The sequence below is a fragment of the Cornus florida genome, unplaced genomic scaffold (genome assembly GCF_030987335.1).
Source record: "Cornus florida cultivar Cherokee Brave unplaced genomic scaffold, ASM3098733v1 CherokeeBrave_3.0.0_Hap2_Chr07, whole genome shotgun sequence".
Classification (NCBI taxonomy): domain Eukaryota; kingdom Viridiplantae; phylum Streptophyta; class Magnoliopsida; order Cornales; family Cornaceae; genus Cornus; species Cornus florida.
Window position 1 is genome coordinate 471,911 of NW_026775577.1, and position 22,674 is coordinate 494,584.

The 22,674-nt window shown below is 34.9% G+C and overlaps 2 protein-coding genes across 4 annotated transcripts; one reads left to right on the forward strand and one right to left on the reverse strand.

Moving 5' to 3' along the window:
• Positions 1-916: 916 nt before the first annotated feature.
• On the forward strand, positions 917-18,761 carry LOC132315615 (phytyl ester synthase 2, chloroplastic-like). 3 transcript variants are annotated; one of them, XM_059813956.1, is made up of 14 exons: positions 921-1,713; positions 2,257-2,308; positions 2,475-2,530; positions 3,023-3,181; positions 3,296-3,406; positions 8,116-8,222; positions 8,541-8,662; positions 9,563-9,671; positions 10,580-10,710; positions 12,657-13,026; positions 13,496-13,609; positions 15,578-15,663; positions 16,977-17,086; positions 18,219-18,761. In XM_059813956.1, exons 1-14 carry the CDS (start codon positions 1,344-1,346, stop codon positions 18,407-18,409), a joined length of 2,088 nt encoding a protein of 695 aa, XP_059669939.1. In that variant the 5' UTR covers positions 921-1,343; the 3' UTR covers positions 18,410-18,761. The 3 variants fall into 3 exon arrangements, with proteins under 3 accessions (XP_059669942.1, XP_059669939.1, XP_059669940.1); XM_059813957.1 differs by lacking the exon at positions 3,023-3,181 and having other exon boundaries at positions 922-1,713; XM_059813959.1 differs by lacking the exons at positions 15,578-15,663; positions 18,219-18,761 and having other exon boundaries at positions 917-1,713.
• Positions 18,762-18,803: 42 nt separating this feature from the next.
• Positions 18,804-22,674, reverse strand: LOC132315616 (uncharacterized). Its single transcript, XM_059813960.1, has 3 exons — positions 19,618-22,674; positions 19,383-19,456; positions 18,804-19,238 (listed from the first exon to the last, which is right to left on the reverse strand). The coding sequence occupies exons 1-3, from the start codon at positions 20,153-20,155 to the stop codon at positions 19,068-19,070; spliced, it is 783 nt and encodes a 260-aa protein (XP_059669943.1). The 5' UTR covers positions 20,156-22,674; the 3' UTR covers positions 18,804-19,067.

Genomic DNA, 22,674 nt, shown 5'->3' on the forward strand with positions numbered 1-22,674 from the left:
GAGTGCCAAATTACATTATCAAATAACATATTTCTTACATGTCAATTACCTCCACGATTAAATCACTACTAAATAATATTTTTATATTTTCTTGAACTTATTGCAATTTAACCCAAAAAAATACTTTTCAAATAAAAATTAATAGAATTATAGTAATATAATTAATGTGAGAAGGCCTCTTTTAATTACGCTTTAGGCCTCTAACGCGATAAGTCCATCCTCATTTGCCATTTCAAAGTTGATACGATTCAACAAAAATATAATTGCACGATAGTTGCTAATGCATTAAACAATTCGAGCCCTAGTTTCTATTATATCATTTTAAATGTTGGGTTTGTTGACCAATTCCATCAATAGTCTATTCAACATTTTATGATAAATATGAGATTCGAGCGAAAACATTTTACTAAATATTTATTTTTTAATTTTCACTCTCTAAGTAAGACTATATATATATATATATATATATATATATATATTTTGTTATTACAGTATGTAATGTTTGGTAGTTGTTTTAGATTTGTTATTAAAAAAAATTTAGTACAAATTTTAAAATAAAATTTTTTCAATTTTAAATTAAAAAATCCTCCCAAACATAACATTTACTAACATGAAATTAATGTAGAAATCTGCTATTTTTATTTTTGTAAAGTAAGATTATAAAAGTAAACCACTCTATATTGATCAAGGAACTCCAAAGCTGAAGAATTGAAAATGAAAATATTTTTCAGTTTCCATCAAAGAATACGACCTTTTGTACTCACTCTCACTTTGTCGTCGGGGGTGGGTCCCAGTGCCTCTTTCAAATCCAAAGCTCAGACAAACCTAACCACACAAATGGACAAGAAAAGTAGTAACCAATAAGGGCTATGGTAAGAGCCTAGGACATATCATCAATTTCAATTCGGAGCTGCATACCATTATCATTGAATTATCAGAACTACTGCATAAAGAACACATCAAATTTTTACAACAATGTTTGAACAACCCTAACTTGGAAAACCAATTCTATTAGGCCATGCAATTTATTTTTGCAAAAAATATGTATATAACAGAAGATAAAAAAAAGACAACTTTTTGAATCATAATTTTGAGAAAATCCCCTTTCAATTTTTATAAATAAAACTTTGAATCAAACAAATCACTCATCACCAAACTAAACCATCTCCTTATTTGGTCAACGCACGGAATCATTCATTCTTTTGAAAAAAATATACCGTTAATTATAGTATTAATTTATATAGTATATTTTCACATGGAGAGAGAACGAGAAGGTCCATCACCACCAGTGAGCACACAAGGTAAAGAGTAGTGCCAGAAAAATAGGCCTTCGTTCATATGATATGATGGCGGCCACCGGAACAGTTTTCGTCGCCGCCGCTTCATCCCCGATATTTCGCCGCCACATTTCATTGCCAGTCGCCGGAATATCGACAAAGAAAACAAATCTTTCGGTATCGACATCGCTCAACACTCGGCCATCACTTGATGTGTCGACCGAAAAACCACCGACCACCAGGAGTGTTTCAGAGAACGGAAGCTTGGAGAAGAAACGCGAGGATGAGTTGGAGGTTGATCAACGCTTGAGTTTGAATGATTACTTTGAACAATCAAAGGATTTGATCAGATCGGACGGTGGACCTCCTCGTTGGTTTTCGCCCTTGGACTGCGCCTCTCGTCTAAACAACTCTCCTCTCCTCCTATTTCTTCCCGGTCAGCTCAATTTTTTCCTTTTTCTCGATCCACAATATTTTCTTTTCACTATTTCGTCAAACCAATCAGTAAATGGAAACTATTAAAGAGAAAACAAGCTAAATGGTTTTTTATTTATTTATTTTTTCATTCTTTCTTTTTTAAAGTGAGTCCGAGTACCCTTTTACTACTTGAAATGGTTGAGCTTTTATTTCCGCATCGATATATATAAGCAATCATTTAACAAAAAAGTTTCTTTGTTTTTTTTGGTTGGTAACGGAAAAAGGTCTTTGGTTTCTATTAGTAAAAAGCTAGTGTTGTTTACCAAATGGAAAAAATTAAAATTGCTCGGATGAACCAATGTTTCTACAAGTTTATTATATGATTTCTAAAGTACACATATATACACGAATCATGTGTGTAATTTATATACTTACATACTCAAAACAATTGGATTGTGAAATATCACTGGATTTCATATATTCTTTAGCTTCTTGTTCTTTTCAATTACTAATCTTGCACATTAAGTTCAATACTTACTTTTATTCATTTTTAATGTTGCAGGAATTGATGGTGTTGGACTTGGACTTATTTCACATCATCAAAGACTAGGAGAGTAAGCATTAGCTGATTTACATTCTCTCAAATCCCTTTCCGTATACTCCGCCTCTAGTTTCAAGCTTATGGATACTATCTGCCTCTAGGCTCTTGTTATGTGTAAACATTGTTCTTTAATATAATTCATTATGCTGACTAAATCATAAATTTTCTCTTAAATGAAGGATCTTTGATATATGGTGCTTGCATATTCCGGTGTTGGATCGAACGACATTTGCAGGTCTCTCTCTCTCCCTCATTTCGTACTGTAGCGAGCACTAAAAATGATATGTTACCTGGTGCAATAAAAAAGACGACTTCATTAACAATTGAGAAACTTCTGTTGCATTTGGACATCCCACGGAAATTGAATCACCCAACTGCATAGCATTAATAGAAATCCATCACATGGAATAGAAAAGAGCCAACAGGGAATATGGAAACCATCTAACTACGAAAAACTTTTGAAACACTGCCATTTCAAGAAAAAAACAAAAAACCTAAAAATGATCCACACAGTTGGATGGAAGTCTTGCATTTTCTCTAATTTCTCCATTCTATATAGTCAATTTATTTGGAAAATGGGGAGGGGCCCATTTAAAATACTAGGGACATCCAAATGCACCTCAAATAATTCTTTGAACATGCATGATAGCCAGGTTTGTATCTGTTACTTTTTGGTGTTAACTGGGATAAATAATGCTAATCTATCTTTCAACTTCTTATGGTTAAGACCTGGTGAAGCTGGTCGAAAGAACAGTAAAGTCAGAGAATTACCGCTCACCTAACAGACCCATATATCTTGTTGGAGAATCTTTAGGGGGCTGCATGGCACTAGCTGTTGCTGCATGTAACCCTGATATAGATCTTATACTAATTTTGGCTAACCCAGGTGAAAAGTTTTTATTTATTTAATTATTTTTATCAAATATCATTTTGATGGGAGTTTAGACATTGAATGATTTCTTAACTTTCATGATCCTTTTGCACAATATGTTTTTTGCAGCTTCGTGCTTCGACAAGTCTCAGATACAACCTCTAATACCTTTATTTACAATCATGCCTGAGCAGCTGCAGCCCCAAGTTAGCCTGCGTTATATGCTGAGTTTAATGGCAGGTTTGATTTCCTTGGTCTCCATAATTTCGACCTGCTTTTGCTATTTGCTTCAATATATTATTACCTACTGTTACAACTGGAAAATGGCAATACATCTAGCCTGGGCCGTCCTAAAGTGTCCAACTGATTATGCAAGACAAGTGAAAAAAACCCTCTCTTACAGGCTTTACTACCAAAATTAATGTAGGAAAGCAGTAAACAGTACTTTGGTAGCTGTTTATTATTGATTTTTTTTTTTGGGCTTACAGTTATGATAATTATTTTTGAAGCTTTTGAAGTTAATTTCATTTGTGTTGGGTATTCTGTATTGAAATTCCTATTGCAATTAGTTTTCTATTAGAGTTGCATTTTATTTTTGAAAATTCTTGTTGGGGGTATACTTGGGCAACTTGAATTGTAATTCTCATCCAACAAGGAATTGGTTTTAGGATTGTATAAATAGATGCGTAGGTTTTGGTTTAAGACTTATGAGAGTGAAGGAGATGTAACATCATGAGAGTAGTTGGGTAATTGAGGTTCTCTGTTCCTCTACCTCACTTGGCTGTAGAGATGTGGTGTATGGGTTAGTAGAGTGGATAGAAGACCAATGGTGAGAGGGAGTCTCGTGGAATGGCACATGTGAAAGGCTGAGTTATCAGTCACCATACCTGGGGCAGTAGTTTGTGTATACTTTACCTTTGCAATTTTCTCTACTTGATGGGAGTGGAATCTCTTCTCATTTGTGGACATAGACCGATGTGCCGAACCACATTAAGTCTTGTATATATGTGCAATCTCTTATTATTTGTGATTTATTGGATCTCTATGTTTATGTGGTTCTGTTGTCCAAACACTTAAAGATGAGTTTTACCATCACACTTGCATAAATAACCTTTTGAAGAGACCATTATTTATTTATTTATTTTTGTAGGTGAGACCATTATCATATTACATCTAAGAGCATGTTTCTTTGTTTTGGTTTCAAGTAATAAGATAATCACAACTAAGAGAATGACTTATAAGTGGCACAATAGTGTTTTAATAACCATCTATAAAACTAAACTGGACATACATACTTGTAATAATTATCATGGTATTAAATTAATTGGTCATACTATGAAACTTTGGAAGAGAGTGATTAAACAACAATTAAGACAGGAAACTGTTGTATTGGAAAATAAATTTGGATTCATGCCAGGGATGTCTATGATGGAGGCTATTTATTTGTTGTGGAGACTAAAGAAAAGATACAGAGAGAAGAAGAAAGATCATATGGTTTTATCGATTTAGAGAAGCCTATAACAGGGTACCTAAAGATTGAAAATGGATGGCTAATAAAAGGAGCCACAAAGTGATGCATCGATGCAATAAAGGACATGTATGATGAATATGTGACTATAGTTAGGATGACTGTGAGAGAAACAAGTGGTTTTTCAATTATTGTAGGCCTACATTAAGGGTCATCATTAAGCTCGTGTATTTTTGCCTTAGTTATGGATGGACTGACAAGACACTTTGACGTATTGGAAGCGATAAAATCGTTCACAAGGAACATGGGTTACTTTGAATCCACAAAGTAGGGTACTTTGAATCCACAAAGTAGAAAAATTGCAAAGTAATTGAAATATTATTAATCAAAGGTTAAATTTTGCTCTTGCAGTACATGTATATTTATAACACTAGAAGGAAACTAAAAATATATGGAAACTAATCCTAGAAATAAGCCTAAAAATAACTTCTTTCTAAAAATTCTGAAAAAATATAGAAAACGAAACGTAATCAATAAAAACTAGTAAATATAAAATCTTAGAGCATTCCGACTTCGTTAAGGCCTCGAACAAAAATCTTAAAATAATAGCCTCCTATAAGACAATAAAACGCGATTTCAAAGCCATAAACGAATATTTTCAGCCAAAAACCAATATGGCCCACAAGTTAAAGCTAGTGGGTTTTTCTAAATGCGTAGTTTCCACCCAAAAAACACTCCATTCGGGTAAAAAATGGACTTATCGAACTGTTTAGAATTCTGTCCTATATCAATCCCCTCCACTTAAAAAAAACTCGTCCTCGAGTTTCGCTGCAGATAACGTGAAGTCTCACCTAGCACAAAATCATACTGTTCATTTTCTTGAGAACCTCCAAAGCACAACACCACAATATTTTCATTGGCACCTTCCGGAATAAATAATTCTTCATTAACAATCTCCTCAAATAATGACACTTCACCAATTTGAAGCCCGATTTCTTCCATACCATCTTGGACATCTGATTTGGAAAAAACATTAACCCGCTGATCATCAATTAATTCTTGTTGCTCAATTTTTGCATCGAACTTCTTGTCACCATATTCTTCTTTTGTCGTGCTAAAGATCTACCAACTTGTGCAAAGGAAGTAATGTTTTCACATCATTGACTTCGTTTTCTTCGACTACAATAGGTGAACCAACATAATTTTGCTCTTGATTAACCTCAATAATAGTCGTTACTTCAACAAAATTGTTATTATTCTTGATGCCACTATCTTTCTTGTAAATTTTCTCTGTAGACTTTTTGACTTTTCAACAATTCCGATATTTTTGATACATTATTTCCTCATAATTTGGTAGAAGTTTAGCTATGAACATTATTTTCATCTTATATTACGACCGAATAGGTTGTGATCCTTGCCTTTTTCAATAAAATTGTATTTGTTCCCATCAAATTGAAGCACATCCTTTAAGCTTGAAGGCAACAAGTGGAACTTGCTTGTTTTCAGGTACATCAAAATACTCAAAAAATTCTTCAACTTCTTCAAGCCAGTCCAAGACATCTTCAATAATGAAACTTCAATAGAAAGTAAGTAGATTAAGTTTTACCTGAAATTCACGACTGTTGTGTCTACCTCGATCACTGAACCCGAACTCCCCATCATCGAAAGAATCATCAGGATAATCCGCATAGGCTGGAGGTCTACGTGGATATACAGGAACATAACCCATGTCTCAGCGCGAACTCGAACTGAACTGCGAATTTGGTTGCTACCAATCCCAAAACCAGTTGCTATGAACCGTTCTTGAGTATGTATGGTTGCCCAAGGGGCCTTCATTCTGCAATCATCGTCAGCAAAGTGGGTGCTACTAAAATGAGCAATCGTCATCAGCCTAGGGCAACTCATGGCTCTGATACCAACTGACGTAAGCGGTAGCAATAAAATCGTTCACAAGGAACATGGGTTACCTTGAATCCACAAAGTAGAAAAATTACAAAGCAATTGAAATATTATTAATCAAAGGTTAAATTCTGCTCTTGCAGTACATGTATATTTATAATAGAGAAAACCTAACACAAGAAGGAAACTAATCCTAGAAATACCCCTAAATATAAATTCTCTTTCTAAAAATTCTGAAAAAAATAGAAAACAAAACATAATCAATAAAAACTTGTAGATATAAAATCTTAGGAGCATTCCGACTTCATTAAGGCCTTGAACAAAAAATCCCGAAATAATTAGCAGGCTTCCTATAAGACAATAAAACGCGATTTCAGAGTCCTAAACGAAGATTTTCAGCTGAAAAACAACATGGCTAACAAGCTAAAGCTAGTGGGTTTTTATCAAAACGTAGTTTCCACCCAAAAAACACTCCATTCGGGTAAAAAACGGACTTATCGAACTGTTCAGAATTCTGTCCTAAATCACACATTCTGGATGAGATTTCACGATGTATGCTATCTGCTGACGATATTGTTTTAATTGATGAAACTAGAGAAGAACTAAGTGCTGAATTGGAGGTTTGATGGGAAACTCTAGAATTAATAGAATGAAAAGGTTTTAAAATAAGTAGGAATAAAACTACAAATAGAGATGCATTGGGGATTGAGGGTCATGAGAGCAATTGGACATGAAATTAATCATAAATTCCAGACAGGGTGGGTAAAATGGGGGAGTGCATCTATTATTTTGTACGATCAGTGTACCCCTCTTAAGATTGGAAGAAATTTTTTATAAAACAGTTATTTGATCAATTGATCTTTATGGGACAAAATGTTGGGAGATGCATTGAAGATTGAGATTTGAGGGTCATGAGAGAAATTGGAGATGATATTAATCATAAAATCCAGACAGGGTTGGTAAAATGGGGGAGTGCATCTATTATTTTTGTATGATCAGCGTACCCCTCTTAAGATTGGAGGATTTTTTTTATAAAACATTTATTTGATCAATTGTTCTTTATGGGACAAAATGTTGGGCAACTAAGAAACAACACGTGTGGCGGAAATGCGAATACTAAGATGGATTTGCGGGAAGATAAGAAATGATTGAACTAGAAATGAACATTTGTGAGATAGTTGGAGTAACACCAATTGGAGATAAAATGAGAGAGAATTGATTAAGATGGTTTAGTCGTGTGTAAAGAAGACTACTAAGTGTGCCAGTTAAGAAGAGTGGCATGGTTCACATTCAAGGTAATACTAAGGAAAGGGTAAGAACAAAGTCAATGTAGATAGAGTAAGGAAGGATATGATAGCATGTGGTTTAACTAAGACTATGGCATTGGATAGAGAATGGAAAAATAGGATTCATGTAGCCGACTCGAGGTAGTTAGAAAAGAGGGATTTGTTGAGTTAAATTAACTTTCTTGTGTGTGTGTGTGTGTGGATAAATCTAAACTAAACATGCATTTGTTGTTGCATATTTGCAATGCATTTAGTTGTTTCCAAATGATACCAGCAATTGTTATATCTATATTCAGGCGATCCTTTAAAGATGGTGAGGGCGACCATGGAGAAAGGACTGGCTCCGCAACAAACATTTGGAGAGCTATCACAGGGTGTGTTAGCAATGTCGTCTTACGTTTCTGTAAGATTCAATTCTTGAACTTGAGTAGATAAGTGAATTATGAAAAGTTTTTTATCCTCCGAAAGATCAAGTACTCTGTTCTTGGAATTTCTTTTTCTTTTTTTCTTTTTGATAGTTTCTTCATGTTTACAGATGCAAAAGACTTGTCCCATCTCTAAATAATCAGAATTTAATTTCCATTGTCCTCAACATGAATATGACTTATCATTCTATGTTATTTAACAATTTTGGTTCATGTTCTTTCATCTGATACTTGAATTTTATATTCTTTGTCTATGTTGTCATTTTTGTGAAAATAATTGATGATTAAGGTTGCAGGTTCTGGATGATATTTTACCTAGAGAGACGCTTCTCTGGAAGCTGCAGATGCTTAAATCAGCTTCAGCATTTGTCAATTCACGTCTCCATGCCGTCAAAGCTCAGACGCTGATACTTTCCAGGTCCCGTCTCTCCTGCACATCCTGCCCATCCTGTTCTGATTATTTGTGTAAAATGAATATTCTAAGGAACTAATTGTGGAAAAGTTCAAACTCAACAACTATCAGGGTTTATAAAATTGATCAGAGTAGATGCAATTCAAAAAATAACTCAGGAATCTGCTTTTTGAATATTGTGAATGATTTACAGCTCAATTAGCATCTTCCTCTTAACTGGCAGCTTTTTAGAATGAAGTCAATCTTATTGGTGTCACTGTTGAGTTCAACAGAGGAGAATGCGGGGAATTCTCATAAGCATGCAATATGTGATTACTCTGTGTTACTGGGAAATTCTGATGAAAACCGAAGGGTTTATGTAAGAGAACAGAGCCAACCCAATCCATGACTGCTAGTGAGAAAACTTATTCTCTTGAAGAGCTTATTAATTCTTGAGCCACTCCCTTTCACAACAATATTACTATGGCAGCAATTTTTATACAATCTTTTTCATCACCACCATTGTTGTAAATTGATTGTTGCTGTCGCTGGTTTGAGTCTCAGAGCAGCAACTTTGTGTAAAGTTGTGCCAATCGTTAGGTTTGTCTCCAGTCTGCTAGCAGCTTGCATAGGCAGGAAATACACCTTCTGTTCACCTCTATATATGTTTCTACAGTGGTGTCATATCCTTTTGTCAAATTCTTTTTGATGAAATGATGATCTCTTATCAGTTTCCGTTGTAAAATGTATTGCTTTTTGTTTATAAATGGTGAGATGCCAAAGGAGTTTTATAACATATCTAGTGTTCCCCCCTTCCTTTTTTATGCTTGAACTTTTATAATCAACATCAATGCCATGTTTGTTATGATTTATTTATTTATATTGCTTTCCATATTGATGGGTTGTAATTCTGTTTTGTCTTTATAGTGGGAGGGATCAGTTGCTACCAAGTCTGGAGGAAGGTGAGAGACTTCGTCAACTGCTGCCAAATTGTCAGATTCGTAAGTTTAATAACAGTGGTCATTTCCTCTTCTTGGTAAGATGAATCCCCCCACCTTCCCTTCTCCCATTCTACCTGCCTAGGAACCAACTTGGTAAAGATACTGCACTTACTGAGGCCTAAGTGGAAATCTGAAAAATAACTTAAAATCATTTTCTTCTTGTTTTCAAATTTGGTCTTGAATTTGACAACTAAATGTAAAACATAAAGGCCCTAGGGAAAAACACTAATCGAGAATTGAGTAGGAAAAAAAGCCTATGCATATAAAAAAAAAACAAAAAAAATCCTGTTTACCAGGTTAATGCCAGTTTTAAGGCCTTATTGTAGCAGCAAAGGGAAAAAAGATTAAATCCTCATCTAAGGAGGAAATAGATTAAAATGTACTATTGTGTTAAGAAACAGTTAACTATGTTTTCACATCTAGTGAGGATCTCTTTGTTGCTTCCGATATACTTTATCTAACTGATGGTAAACATCTAACTGCTTGAGTCCTTTCTTTCATGCTTGCAACCTTATGTCTGAAAATGGAAATAAGCCATGTAGTGAGCAAATGGAATGCTCTTGTACAATTACTAAAACATTCATCACCACAAATTTATTTATACTATTACAACAATATGCTCAATTATGTTGGTTGGTATTTCACTTGGAACATTTCTAGTGTTATCTATGTTAATGGTCATTAATTAGCATGTGTTAGTTTATATATATATATATATTTATATGTTATTCAGTATTTTGTTAAATTTATAAAATAATGGTCCTCATTACCATTTGTCTCTTACATAGTAGTTGATTGCTAATGTTGACTTGCTATCAATTTATAAATCAATTCCCCGTCATTGGATTATTTTTTTGAGTTATGAATAATATATATTTCACTTGAGATCATTTAACAAAATCTGTTTTTGATATGTATGGTATTTCTTTCACTTATGTAACAGGAAGATGGTTTTGATTTGGTGACTACAATAAAGGGTGCTGGCTTCTATCGTCATGCAAGATATCTTGACTATGTCTCAGATTACGTCCCACCTGGCCCTTCTGAATTCAAGCAAATATATGAACCTTATAGGTAACTAATATTCACATAAGCCAACAGAAAATAAATGATATTTTGTGGCACTCATGGATCAAATAAATTCTTTTGCTATAATAGTAAAATCCTCTATTATAAAAGTTTTGCAAACACCCCTTGACATTGCAAGAAACCCCCAAACCATAAAAAACTTGCAAATGAGTCCTTCACATAAGATGGCCGTTAGATCGCCATTACATGTGATGGAAATTCTTGTTTGCTCACAGTAAAGCGACATCGTTTTGTTAAGTTTATTTATTTATTTTTATAGTTGATTTTAGCCAATAAAACTATGCCACTTGCCAAGTATATTTGAAAAGAAGAAATCCAGTTTCCACTTCTTTTCTTCTTCACTCCATTTACATCTGAAAACTAACGGTAAATATGTGTGTATATATAAGAAGGGTTGTGTAGCCTAGTGGTACTTCCTCACCTTCCAAAGTAGAAGGTCGAGGGTTCAAGTCCCCCATAGGGGCAAAAGTGGGCGAATGTGTTTTTAACAAAGGTGAAATAAAAATGTGTGTATATATATATATATATATATATATTGTGATGCATTCTCTAATTCTAAAAGTTAACAATATAGCTGACATGATCTACCATGGTCATCACCAGCTGCTTGAGTTGCAAAACTTTTCTCCATTTTAAAGGTGAGGTTTTTTCTGCAACTTTTGGGACTCATATGTGATTAACAGAGAGAAATGTTTAACTTTTTCCCAATTCAAATTATCTGAAAATAAATTCACATGCTTGTTCATGCTTTATGATATTCGATTTCCTCCCTATGCCAGCAGAGTCGGTACTTTCTTTTTAATTTTCCATCTCTAACAACCATAACATGAGATAAAATTAACTGGAAAAACATGGGGCCTTTACGACCACTGAAACCACTTCAAATCCACGCTCTTAGTTTCTTACCTCATCGTATATAATCCATCATATCATCAGCTAAATGTGCCAAAAATACTTCAACAAATCTGAACCTCTAAATCAGTGTTAGAAACTTTTAATGCTCACCAATACCTAAAATATCAAAGTTGTTTTCCCAAACCCACAGAGAGAGAGAGAGAGAGGTTTAGTTAGGCTAGAAATTGAGTTAATCATGAGAAGCAAAGATTTATGTATTATATTTGTGTGTTTGTGTTTGTTTCAATATTGTTTATGTTTGTATGCATGCACCAGAGGTGATAGAAACTTATATCCTTTCTTTTACTATCAGAATTAGTATTAGAGAGAGAGAGAGAGCTGTTGGAAACTTAGATCCATTTTTTAGTATCAGTTTTTCTTAGAGAGAGAGAGAGAGAGAGGGAGGGAGAGAGAGTTTTACTTTTGATACAACACAACAACCACAACCAAACCTTTTCCCAATTACTTTTGATTTAAATCATAAGTAGTATAAGAAGGAAAATGAGTGAAAAATGGTCATAAAAATGAGAGAAGGGAAAAATAGTCATAGAAGAAAATAGGCCTCCTGTCACAGATGACTTGGTTTCTGTTAGTTTTTAAACAGTAAAGTACTGGCAGTGGGTAATTGCAATAATTTGAGTTAATTCAAGGTTATTAGTTCGAAGCTTTTTGCAAATTTTTTATAAAGGGAGTTTTTTGCAATATATTCTATTAACAATGAAGATCTTTTGGTGCTTCGTTTGTCTATCAGTGCCTATCACACTGAACATGCACATATGTGAAACATGATATATGGTGGTCAATCAAACTTTATCATCTCAGTTATATAATACTTGTCATGCAATCAAAAGTTTTATTTGTACAAATGATAAAGGAAAATAATTAGAGTGATGCACTATGTCAGTGGTAGACAATGTCCGTTGCTTCTTGATAGTTTCCAGCCATTTTCTTTACACGAGTTTCTTTGATCAATTGCATTGTAAAGAAAATTACCAACAGATAGTTTAATATGGGCTCACAATTCTGATGAAATTCAGATGGCTTGATGTGGCTACTGGTCCTGTGATGCTCTCTACTTTAGAGAATGAGAAGATCGTGCGGGGCCTTGCAGGGATTCCTTCTGAAGGACCTGTGTTATTTGTTGGCTATCACATGCTGCTAGGGTGGGAATTGGTTCCTTTGGTATCCCGTTTTTGGATTGAAAAGAATATTGTTGTAAGAGGGATAGCTCATCCAATGATGTTCACAAAATTGAGAGATGGAAAATTACCTGATTTATCAACATATGATGCATACAGAATTATGGGTGCAGTTCCTGTATCAGGAACTAATATTTTTAAACTTCTTTCTTCAAAGTCCCATGTCCTACTATATCCAGGGGGCATGCGTGAGGCTCTTCATCGCAAGGTAATAATTACTGATTTATATTACTATGCGACTCTTTCATGCTAGTGCTCATCTGCTTGCCTCGTAGATCATTTGGAAGACCAAAAAGTAATGAAGTGATCGTCACCTTACTTTTTCCCAAACTATATGGGGAAAATCTTTGGACTAACTAATGGCAGACTTCTGATTTATGATGAATTCCCCTTTACGACTTTAATTTTACAAAATTTTCCCAAAATTCTTTAACTTGATGCTATGTTTGGGAGTGCCGATTCGGTGATCCCAAATGCAACAAGAGTGTTATTGTGAGAACTTGTAAAAAAAAAAAATTGTTATTGGAGACAATTTGCTTTTTCTTTAAGCAGGTATAGTCATATGCATTTCTTCTATCACTTCTTTAGTTATTTATATGTTTACTCTCATACACATTTCAGCTCTTTGAACTTAAAATTTTGGAGTGGTTTTGAAATATTCACCTCTTTATTTCCAGGGGGAAGAATACAAGTTATTCTGGCCAGAGCAATCTGAGTTTGTCAGGATGGCTGCTAGGTTTGGAGCCAAAATTATACCTTTTGGTGCTGTTGGAGAAGATGATGTTGGTGAAGTAAGCCTGAAGATTTCAATTTCCTCAATTGCTGCCTTCCTTTTCAATTGTTAATTTCACTGCATACAATCATTAATGTCCTTAGGGGGCATGATCTCTTTTAATTTCATTTAAATCTAATTCTAATTTTGATACCATGAATGACTTGAATCATTCCAAAAGGGATCCTTAATCTCTTGTTTTAGGGACAGCATGCAATTGGGTACTTAAGCAGTTTGGTCTTGGAATGTGAAAAAGTGAGAAACTAAAAGAAGTGTGATTCTTGCAGAGGACATGTAACTTTTGAGAGAAGATTCCTTTACTAGTAATAGAGAACCAGAAATTTCATCCGATCATTTTAGTTAATGAGAGGTAGTCACATGAATGTAAAGTCATACACATCACACTTGTACCCACATTATGAACCATTGAAAATTGAGTTATAAAATCTGAAATTGAATGCTGGAAGTCTGAAACTGGGTTTGGATGGTGATGGTATCTGAATTGGAACGGTCAAAGTAATACGGACTCATAAAAGCTTGCATTGAAACATGCCTATTTACTTACAAGGTAAAAAGTTCTACTTCCAGACGCAATCAATGTCTATATGGAGACACCATGGAAGCTTTTTTCTTCTCCGTGTGGCTTGCTACCAATTTTTTTTTCTTAGTTGGTACTCACACACGCATGCCTCCACTGAGGCTTGAACCCCTGACCTCCCTTTGGGAAGTAGGGGCCTAATACCACTAGGCCACTGGCCTGTGGGTGTTGCTACCATTTTCTTTATCAAATGAAAGTAATGTTTACTGGTATTCTAGTTATGAGTTCACTCAAGTTAAGGATGCAATGAAAAGGCTGAATTGAAAGCATATATCTTTAATTGAAGGAAGCCAAAGCTGCTTCTTTTTTCCTTCTCTTCAATCTGAAGTTAAGTTCTTTTTCCGAATAGAAAGGGGAAGCTACTTATCCATAAGCTCCTGCTGTAGATTGGTGCGGTGTGGGGTGAGCTTTAGTTGAAGTAGGGAGTCAATTAATAACGAGGCTGTAGTTTACTTATAAGGACTATTGTGACTAATCTAGTAAGCCCGAAGAGAAGGAAGGCCACAAACAAGAGCATAGCTTTCTTGTAATTTTGCTTGTTGCTCCAAAAAAATAAGAAAGACTAGTTGGAAATTGCCGGTTGGATTGGTCTGACCAAGTGAAGCAAGCAGAAAAAAACACAGCAGTCTTCTTACTGCAGTCAGAAAGACTAGGGTTACTCCAATCACCGTTGGAGCCTAGATTTCTAAAGGAAAATTTGGGAAAGCCTGGAGAAAAGTTTTGAATATGATAATATCTCAAAGTATATTGATAGAAACTTGGTCCCAGCACATAATGAGGGCTGACCCTTTTATAATACAACTATTAATGCCACTTCACTTCACTAGACTGACTTTTAAGCTACCCACACAGCATTGATAACATTGTACTACTTCCCTAAGTACCCAAAAACAAGAATGGCTCCGACTTTTTCCCAAGACACTTTCCAAAGCACCATTAATTTTTCCCAAGACAAGAATGATTCAGATTCGTTATTTTTAATTCTCAAATCCATGATACCCATGTTGAATGGTGATAGCTTCTTCAACTTCAGACGAGGTGCTGATTATTTCCTTAGGCTTCTCCACTTTTGCCTTGCTTGCTTCTTTGTCTTCTTCAATCTCAGTATCATTTTCATCCAATTAAATCTTAGTTGTTGCACTGTTTGATTTTTTTACTACAGTGTGCATATATTTTTTTTCTAGTTATTATTCTTGAGGAACTTTTGGATTGAATTACTGTGTGCATGTATTTTCATTCTTTATTATATATTTCTCAGAATTTATGTCATCTTAAATTCCGATTGAAGGAGTAGGTACCGTCTGTGGCTTACTTGTTTCCATATTACATTTTCTGTTACTGGTATTTGATTCTAATGAATCATTGATTGTGTTTTCCTTTATTGATCAGTTATTTTTGGATTATGATGATCTAATGAAGATCCCTTATTTTAAGGCCGAAATAAATGACCTAACAGAAGAAAGTGTGAAATTGAGGTATCTTGACAATTTCATATTGCTTTCTTTTTGGTTGGTTTTTGGTGTATGAGATTTTGTAACAGTAGTTATAGATTATACTTGCATTTCTCCTTACTCTTTTGATTCAAAGCTTTTCTAATAGCTTGCACTGCTATGCATCTCTGCTGAAATTTACAACAAATAAATAAATAGAATTAAAGGAAAACTCATTTATGTTGACAGAGTATCTAAAGGGGAAAGATTGTGATTATAAATCACAGGTAATACTAAACTATGTGCTGGTAGTGAATTAAGGTTGTATTTATGCTGAAATAATCGGTCGTAAATTAGGAAATATAGATGAGAAAGAAAAATTGGGAGAAATGTGTGGAAGTAAGGTCATTTTAAACGGACATGGTGGCTCAAGTTCTACACCTGTTTTCCTTGTTGCTCTTCAAACAACAGAAATTTTAAAACCATTCTAGACAATTGTTGTTATTTGCATGATGTCCTAAATCACCAAAAAGGTAATAATGAATCTCAAAAGTGATTCAATCCATATGCTTACTAAATACACACTATCAAATATTTGTCCATCGTCTTAAGCCACCGGGCTTGTTATTTGGCCTGCTGAGCATATTCACATGCCCAACACTGTAAATATTTACTACCTATACAAATAGCTTGAATTTCTGAGGGGAAAAAAAAAAATTTGCCCATCAATAAACATAATTAACCGGAACTGTTATTTTTATTATTTATTACTAACACAGCTACAATGCCCCTACGGGGACTTGAACCCTTGCCCTTCTCTTTTGGAAGACAAGGAAGTACCATTAGGCTACACCGTCTTTGGTATTCAAATATTTCTTTAATTAGAGCTACTAGTTCTTAATTCTTGCATCTAGCATCTATTCTGGTCACATGGCCACAATGGGGACCACATATGACAATAAATAACAACACATGCTTAAAAAGTAGCTCATTGTTTATGGCATCATACTCTTTTAAGTTCTAGCCTCTCCTCATCTTTTCTCATGTCGTCATGCTTTATCATGATTGATCTTGACTACCAAATCTATCTATTTAGTAGTAAATTGGAGTGATGGAGAATGAAGCGATTATGATGTTACTAAATCAACTGTTACGTATATTTAGCTTATTGCTATTGATCGAGTCATTTCGTTATTCCAGTCACATATTGCCTGAATGATAAATACTCTATTTTCACATCAAATTAAATTATACTGTATGGGTTTCATGTTACTATGCTTATATTCATTTTTGTTCTTAATGTTTCATATTCACTTGCTGGGTTCTTATTTATATTTCATCACAACTTGGGTTTGAAGGACTGACATTGGTGGAGAGGTCGCGAACCAAGATGTACATCTTCCAATAATTCTACCAAAACCTCCAGGCCGCTTTTATTTCTACTTCGGAAAGCCAATTGAAACAGAAGGTAGTTTATTAACTGACCTGATATTATTTTTGTCTATCTAGCATCATAAATATGTTTTAGAATAATGCTTGCCCCATCTTAGGATATTCTCAAAGCTATGTGCTAAAATAAATTAATATTGTGATTTAGAATGAAAAACTACCCATGTATTGCTATTGTGTGTGTGAGGGTGTGGGTGGGTGGGGGTACAATTCTGTCCCATTTAACCTGGGAATTGAATCAATCTACCCTCTCCAGGTTAGTTTGTTTCGATTTTCAAAGTTTACAAATCCAGTACTGGGTTTATAAGTGGACAATGGAGCAAGGTAAGTCTTTGCTCTTAGTTACCTGACATGTAAACTGACTCTACCACACAAACCAACTGGTAGACTAATACTTGTTATTGTATTTATAATTGTGTCAAGTTCCTTTTGTAATTATATCTTTCGATCAGAGATGGAATTTCTACATTTTAGTCCTGTATTCTTGCTTCCCCCTCCCCGATAACAGCATATTGTCCATTCAACTGAAAACTGAGTTGGTTCAATGGTACTTCTCCCAGGTTGGTTTGGTATGATTCTCACTTATCATTCTGTTGTGTCGAACAGCTCTTTTTCTTCTTCATTATTATTTTGGCATGTCAAACTTTTAACAATCGAGATTTGTTGGTTTGCTTCTAGGTTGGACTAGTCCAAACCAACCCAAACCAGGTTGTCCTCTTAGTTTTCTATACGCAAGTATAATGCCACATTTATTATCAATACCAGTCAGTGTGTTTCCACTCGCAGTTTGCTGCAGAGCAACATTAATTTAATAAACCTGGCTGGTAATTTTCTATGTATACAATAAATTTTAAATCCACTCTCAGCAGGGAATTTGATGATGCCTTTTAAATTGTTGGTCACTATTAGAGAGAGAATATATATACTTAAGTTACACCTTCTGTTAGTAGATGGTGGTTAACAGTCACATAGAGGGTCTAGAGTAGCCTAGAAAGCAACTTTAAGATCCTGCTTGAATAACACCATCCAGTTGGATTTGTATGCTGTACATATATGCATATATACTTATATATATATCCATTTTATTATTTTTTATTTTTAGTGTTTGGCATCTTCTTCAATTTTAATTCAGCTTTTATTTTGTGGTTAAGGGAGGAAGCAGGAATTAAGGAGCAGGGAAAAAGCACATGAACTATATTTAGAAGTCCAGTCTGAAGTTGAGAAATGCATTGCGTATTTGAAGGAGAAACGAGAGAAGGATCCATATAGGAATATATTTCCCCGGTTAATTTACCAGGCCACGCATGGGTTCGATTCTGAAGTCCCTACATTTGAACTTTAATTATTTGCCCCATCAAAGGTGAGTCCCTACATCTCCTCATAAAAATTGAGATAATAAAGAAAATGGACTACAATAAATAGAGATCGAGATAATAGAGAAAATGGAGACATATTGTTGGAATGTAGAATTTCTTAATTGGTCACAAGAAGCGTGTTTCGAAGAACGTACGAAAAGAGCTATCATTTACAGAAGCCTCTGTTTTTAGTGAGCTAGACTGTCTATGATCAGCCAATAGTGAGACTAGTTCTACCATTTCCCAAACAGTTGTATGTGGTATGTTCCATACTTTTGTAAAGAACCAAAGTCCATACAAATTTATGTGAAGGTGATGTAAAACTTTCATTTTTGGTAATCGCTAAATGTCAATCTTTTTAAGCATGGCTCTACGAAGACAAGAAAAAAATAATGTTTTGTCAATTTTCATTGTAGTGGGGATCTGAAAAATTTAGCAAAATTGTATTTTTGCATATCAGATCCCAACATCATAGACAACAAAAATATCAGCAAAATTGAGAGAACATCTAGATGATGTCTTAAAAATCTAAATCTAGATGATATCATACACATTCCTTTCCTTTGAGAGAAGAAGAGGCATTTTCTGAAACAAGTAGGAAAGGAGGAAAATATATTGTCTTCTCTCTTTTGAACACCAATAGTTTCATGCGGATTTCTCAACTGGTTTTCCAGGCGTGTTATACGCCGAGGAATTACTGGGACTGTAGCAAGTTGTGACATTCAAAAGATTTTTCACAGCGGCTGACTTGCCCGCCGGGAAGACCTTCAATCTTCTTCCTTTCCTCCCTTTTTTCACCAATTGCGTTGTTGAACCCTGCTAGACACAAAACTACTTAGCATGATCAACAATAAATAAAGAACATGAATTGATCAAGTGTTAGATAAACTAAATGTGCAAGTACATAAACAAGAATTAAAGCAACAAGAAGAATAAAAAAACATATATGTAAATATATACCCGATTTGAGCCCAGAGGTGGAATGCCTGCCTTCATCTGTGTGCCCTTCACTTCGTTTTCTCCAACAAAATTAGCTGCACAATCAGATAGGGGTGAGTTGAGTACTCCATATGGCGCTACTATGTTTTTATTGTTACGATTTCATTGAATTTTATTTTCTTTTGAATAATAGTAATCCTTTAAACTGATGTGTGTGTTTCTCCAAGAAAATACTGAAATGGAAATACATACATACCATCATCATCCTTATCGTCATCTATGTCATAAACAATGCAATAGTCCCTAAAGCTCGGAGATCGCATAAAAGTCGGACCATCCGAATAATCTGAGAATCTTCCATTATTGTGTTCCTCATGACCTCCTTCAACTGCAAATTCATGGTGGCTGTGCTCTCCCTCCACAGCCGCCTCTGTTTTTCTTTCAACCTCTCTTCCCACCTCCTCCACTATTACTATCCCTCTCTTTATCCCTTCCTCACCCAATTTCTTCGTTGCGCCATCACAATTAATATCGATCTCGTCTTCCTGTGCCACCGAATTCCTAACAGACCAAGCATCGTTGTAGGCCGTAGTGTAAGAACAAGCACTTTTACGGCCGTCATTGTCGTTGGTGGCGGTGTTGGTGTCTGTATTTGTGGTAGTATTAGCAGCCTTGTTATTATTGTGATGATGATGATGATTAGATGTAATGATGCGCGTATTGCCAATTCTGCGTCGGGCAGGGTGGACACCGCCATCCTCTTCTAGTCTGAATGTTGAAATGCCGCAACCCATTCAAGGAGGAGGAACATAGAGAGAGAGAGAGATGGAGAGAGACAGAGAGAGGGAGGGAGAGAAAAAGATTATCGAAATGGAGAAGAAAAAAAGATACAAGACTTGGCATTGATTGATATGAATTGTTTGTTTGGACTTAGTTTAGTTTAGTTAGCTATGAAATTCTGAAAATGAGAGATGCAACGAGGGTTTCGGGGTTAGCTAATCACATTGGCGCGCGGGTTTCTTTCGATTTCGGTTGACTTAAGAAACACCCAATTCATTTCTTCCGTTAGTGGGTCATATTACATATCAAACTTCTCTCTATATATAGGACTGCTCTATCTGTTGGACTGTAGACCCAGCTATATGCCCAATGCCACTTCTTTTTAAATTTAGGGCTAATTAAACTGAGACTCCCTTAAATTTGACCAAATATCTTATTAAAATACATTTTGAAAATTACTATCCTTAAATTTATCAACATATTGGCCAAATTTAAGAGACTCCTTGCTATAGCCTTTGCTCTTCGGCACCCTTTTTGGTCTATAGCTGATTTCAGGAAGTGAGGAGTCCTTGGTCTCTCAATCATTTGCTCACCAAGGAATAATGGAAGATTTGTTGGTCTTCCCCCAACCTGGAATGGAACAGAGCTACTTGCTTGAGGCACATTTGGTTATGAGTGGTTAAGTAAGGATGTATTGTATCTTATGGTTCACAAGTCTAAATACGAATGTAAATTCTCATATCCAATTTGCGATAAGACGTTATGATTTGACAATTGGCTCCTATTAAATTCACTGTGCAACATAATAGTTTTATGCTTTCGTGTCACATCCATCTATTCCAAAACTCGAAACTGTTAATAGTCCATAATCCTCGCCTTCAAAAATATTCTCCTACATGTGAACCACCCACTTAATTAATCTCTCACCCCCATTTGCTGCTAATACTGAGGACAACATTACACGAATTCCCTTTTCTAATCATAAATTCTCCATACCTACTCTGTCCGACACAAGCAAGCCCTCAAGTCCTTAGGATTGGTTCATCATATTTGCCATAATGAGGACTGCTAATTGCTACGTTGATTCGTGTACCTATATATAAACACGTGTGTTTATATATATCAATAATATTCTCATAATCAATTATGATTATTTTTTTTTATCTTTTTTTTATTATTATTTTTTTAAGGTAAAAAAAAAAAAAAAAAAAAAAAAAACTCTTAAAAAGTTGAATTATATTTTTTTTTTGCATTTTACCCGGCCAGCTCACCTTTCGGTAGCAGAAAATTCAAAAGACCATAGTGCCCTTATAAAAAAGGACACAGTTTCAAGGGTTTATATACTAAACTTGCTGATTTGTAAAGTAAAATCTCAAAGGCCAATAAAATCGTGACAACTCAGTAGTAGAGATAAGGTTGTCTCTCTCTATATATATACATACATTATACACACAACGATTTTTTTATTTTTTTCTCTGAAGTTAATGGATGATAGGCAGAGTTCTCAAAAGCCACCATCACTGGACAACCACAATCCCTCTCAAAACCCAACAATGAAACTGATCATTCAGTTCCTATATTCACCTGAGCAATTCGTCCTAACCTTTTTGTTCTGTTTTCTTATAACAAAAAGGATTTTTGTGTTTTGAGAAGGATGTAACCAGAATATAAATTTAATCACAAAAATTGATTTTGGCATTGAACAACGTATTCTTCTTACACAGTTACATGCTTGATTTGAACGTGGGGCATGAAGATGATGGATGATATAGAGTGGCGGAAATTGGGTTAAGCTAAGTTTGATAGATTATTATTATTATTTTTATTTTTATTTATTATTATTTTTTTTTGGTCGAAAAAGTTGCAGAGATGGATGTGTGTGTGTGTATATATATATATATATAAATATATATACAAATAGTGAGAGGGAGGTTCAGTGAGGACTGAGGAGATACGATATATATAAATGTGAATATATAGATAGATAGTGAGAGTGTGAGAGACGTGGTGTTTGGGTGTGCGGGCAGGTTATAATGTGTTTGGATTGATCAGCATCAAGAATTTTGAAAATCAAGGATTGCAGATGGGTAAATTGTGTAGTATATACCCATTAGGGAATTCCACTCTTCAGACGACATTCACCACTCCGATCCCAGCAACAGATTCCTCTGCTTCATCATCGCTCCATCGTCCCTTTCAGTCAATCAATTCGCGCGGCCACAAGATCTCCTATCCTGGCAACCCAAAACTTGAATGCCCTCTAATTGGACTCAATTAGAGTAATCAGGAAAGGGACTTTTACCATTGCTCGATCTCTCCGTTCTCTCTCTTCGATTGATTGATTATTCCTCAGCAATCACAAGTATGTCCTATATATATATATATATATAGACATAGGGATCCTGGGAGAGCTGAGTGATATATGTATATATATATTGGTTCAGTTTGTCCAACAAGGTTAAATTCGACTGTCGCAAGATTTTTTTTTTATCAGGAAGATGATGAACAGCGTTTTTATATCTCCCTCTCTCTC

Coding starts and splice junctions, on each gene's coding strand:
- LOC132315615 (XM_059813956.1), top strand. CDS start 1,344: ATGATGGCGGCCACCGGAACAGTTTTCGTCGCCGCCGCTTCATCCCCG. Junction 2,531..3,022: donor GGATCGAACGACATTTGCAG/GTCTCTCTCTCT, acceptor CTTATGGTTAAG/ACCTGGTGAAGCTGGTCGAA. Junction 13,610..15,577: donor GAGAAGATGATGTTGGTGAA/GTAAGCCTGAAG, acceptor TTTATTGATCAG/TTATTTTTGGATTATGATGA.
- LOC132315616 (XM_059813960.1), bottom strand. CDS start 20,155: ATGGGTTGCGGCATTTCAACATTCAGACTAGAAGAGGATGGCGGTGTC. Junction 19,457..19,617: donor TGACGATAAGGATGATGATG/GTATGTATGTAT, acceptor CTGATTGTGCAG/CTAATTTTGTTGGAGAAAAC. Junction 19,239..19,382: donor CACCTCTGGGCTCAAATCGG/GTATATATTTAC, acceptor TGTGTCTAGCAG/GGTTCAACAACGCAATTGGT.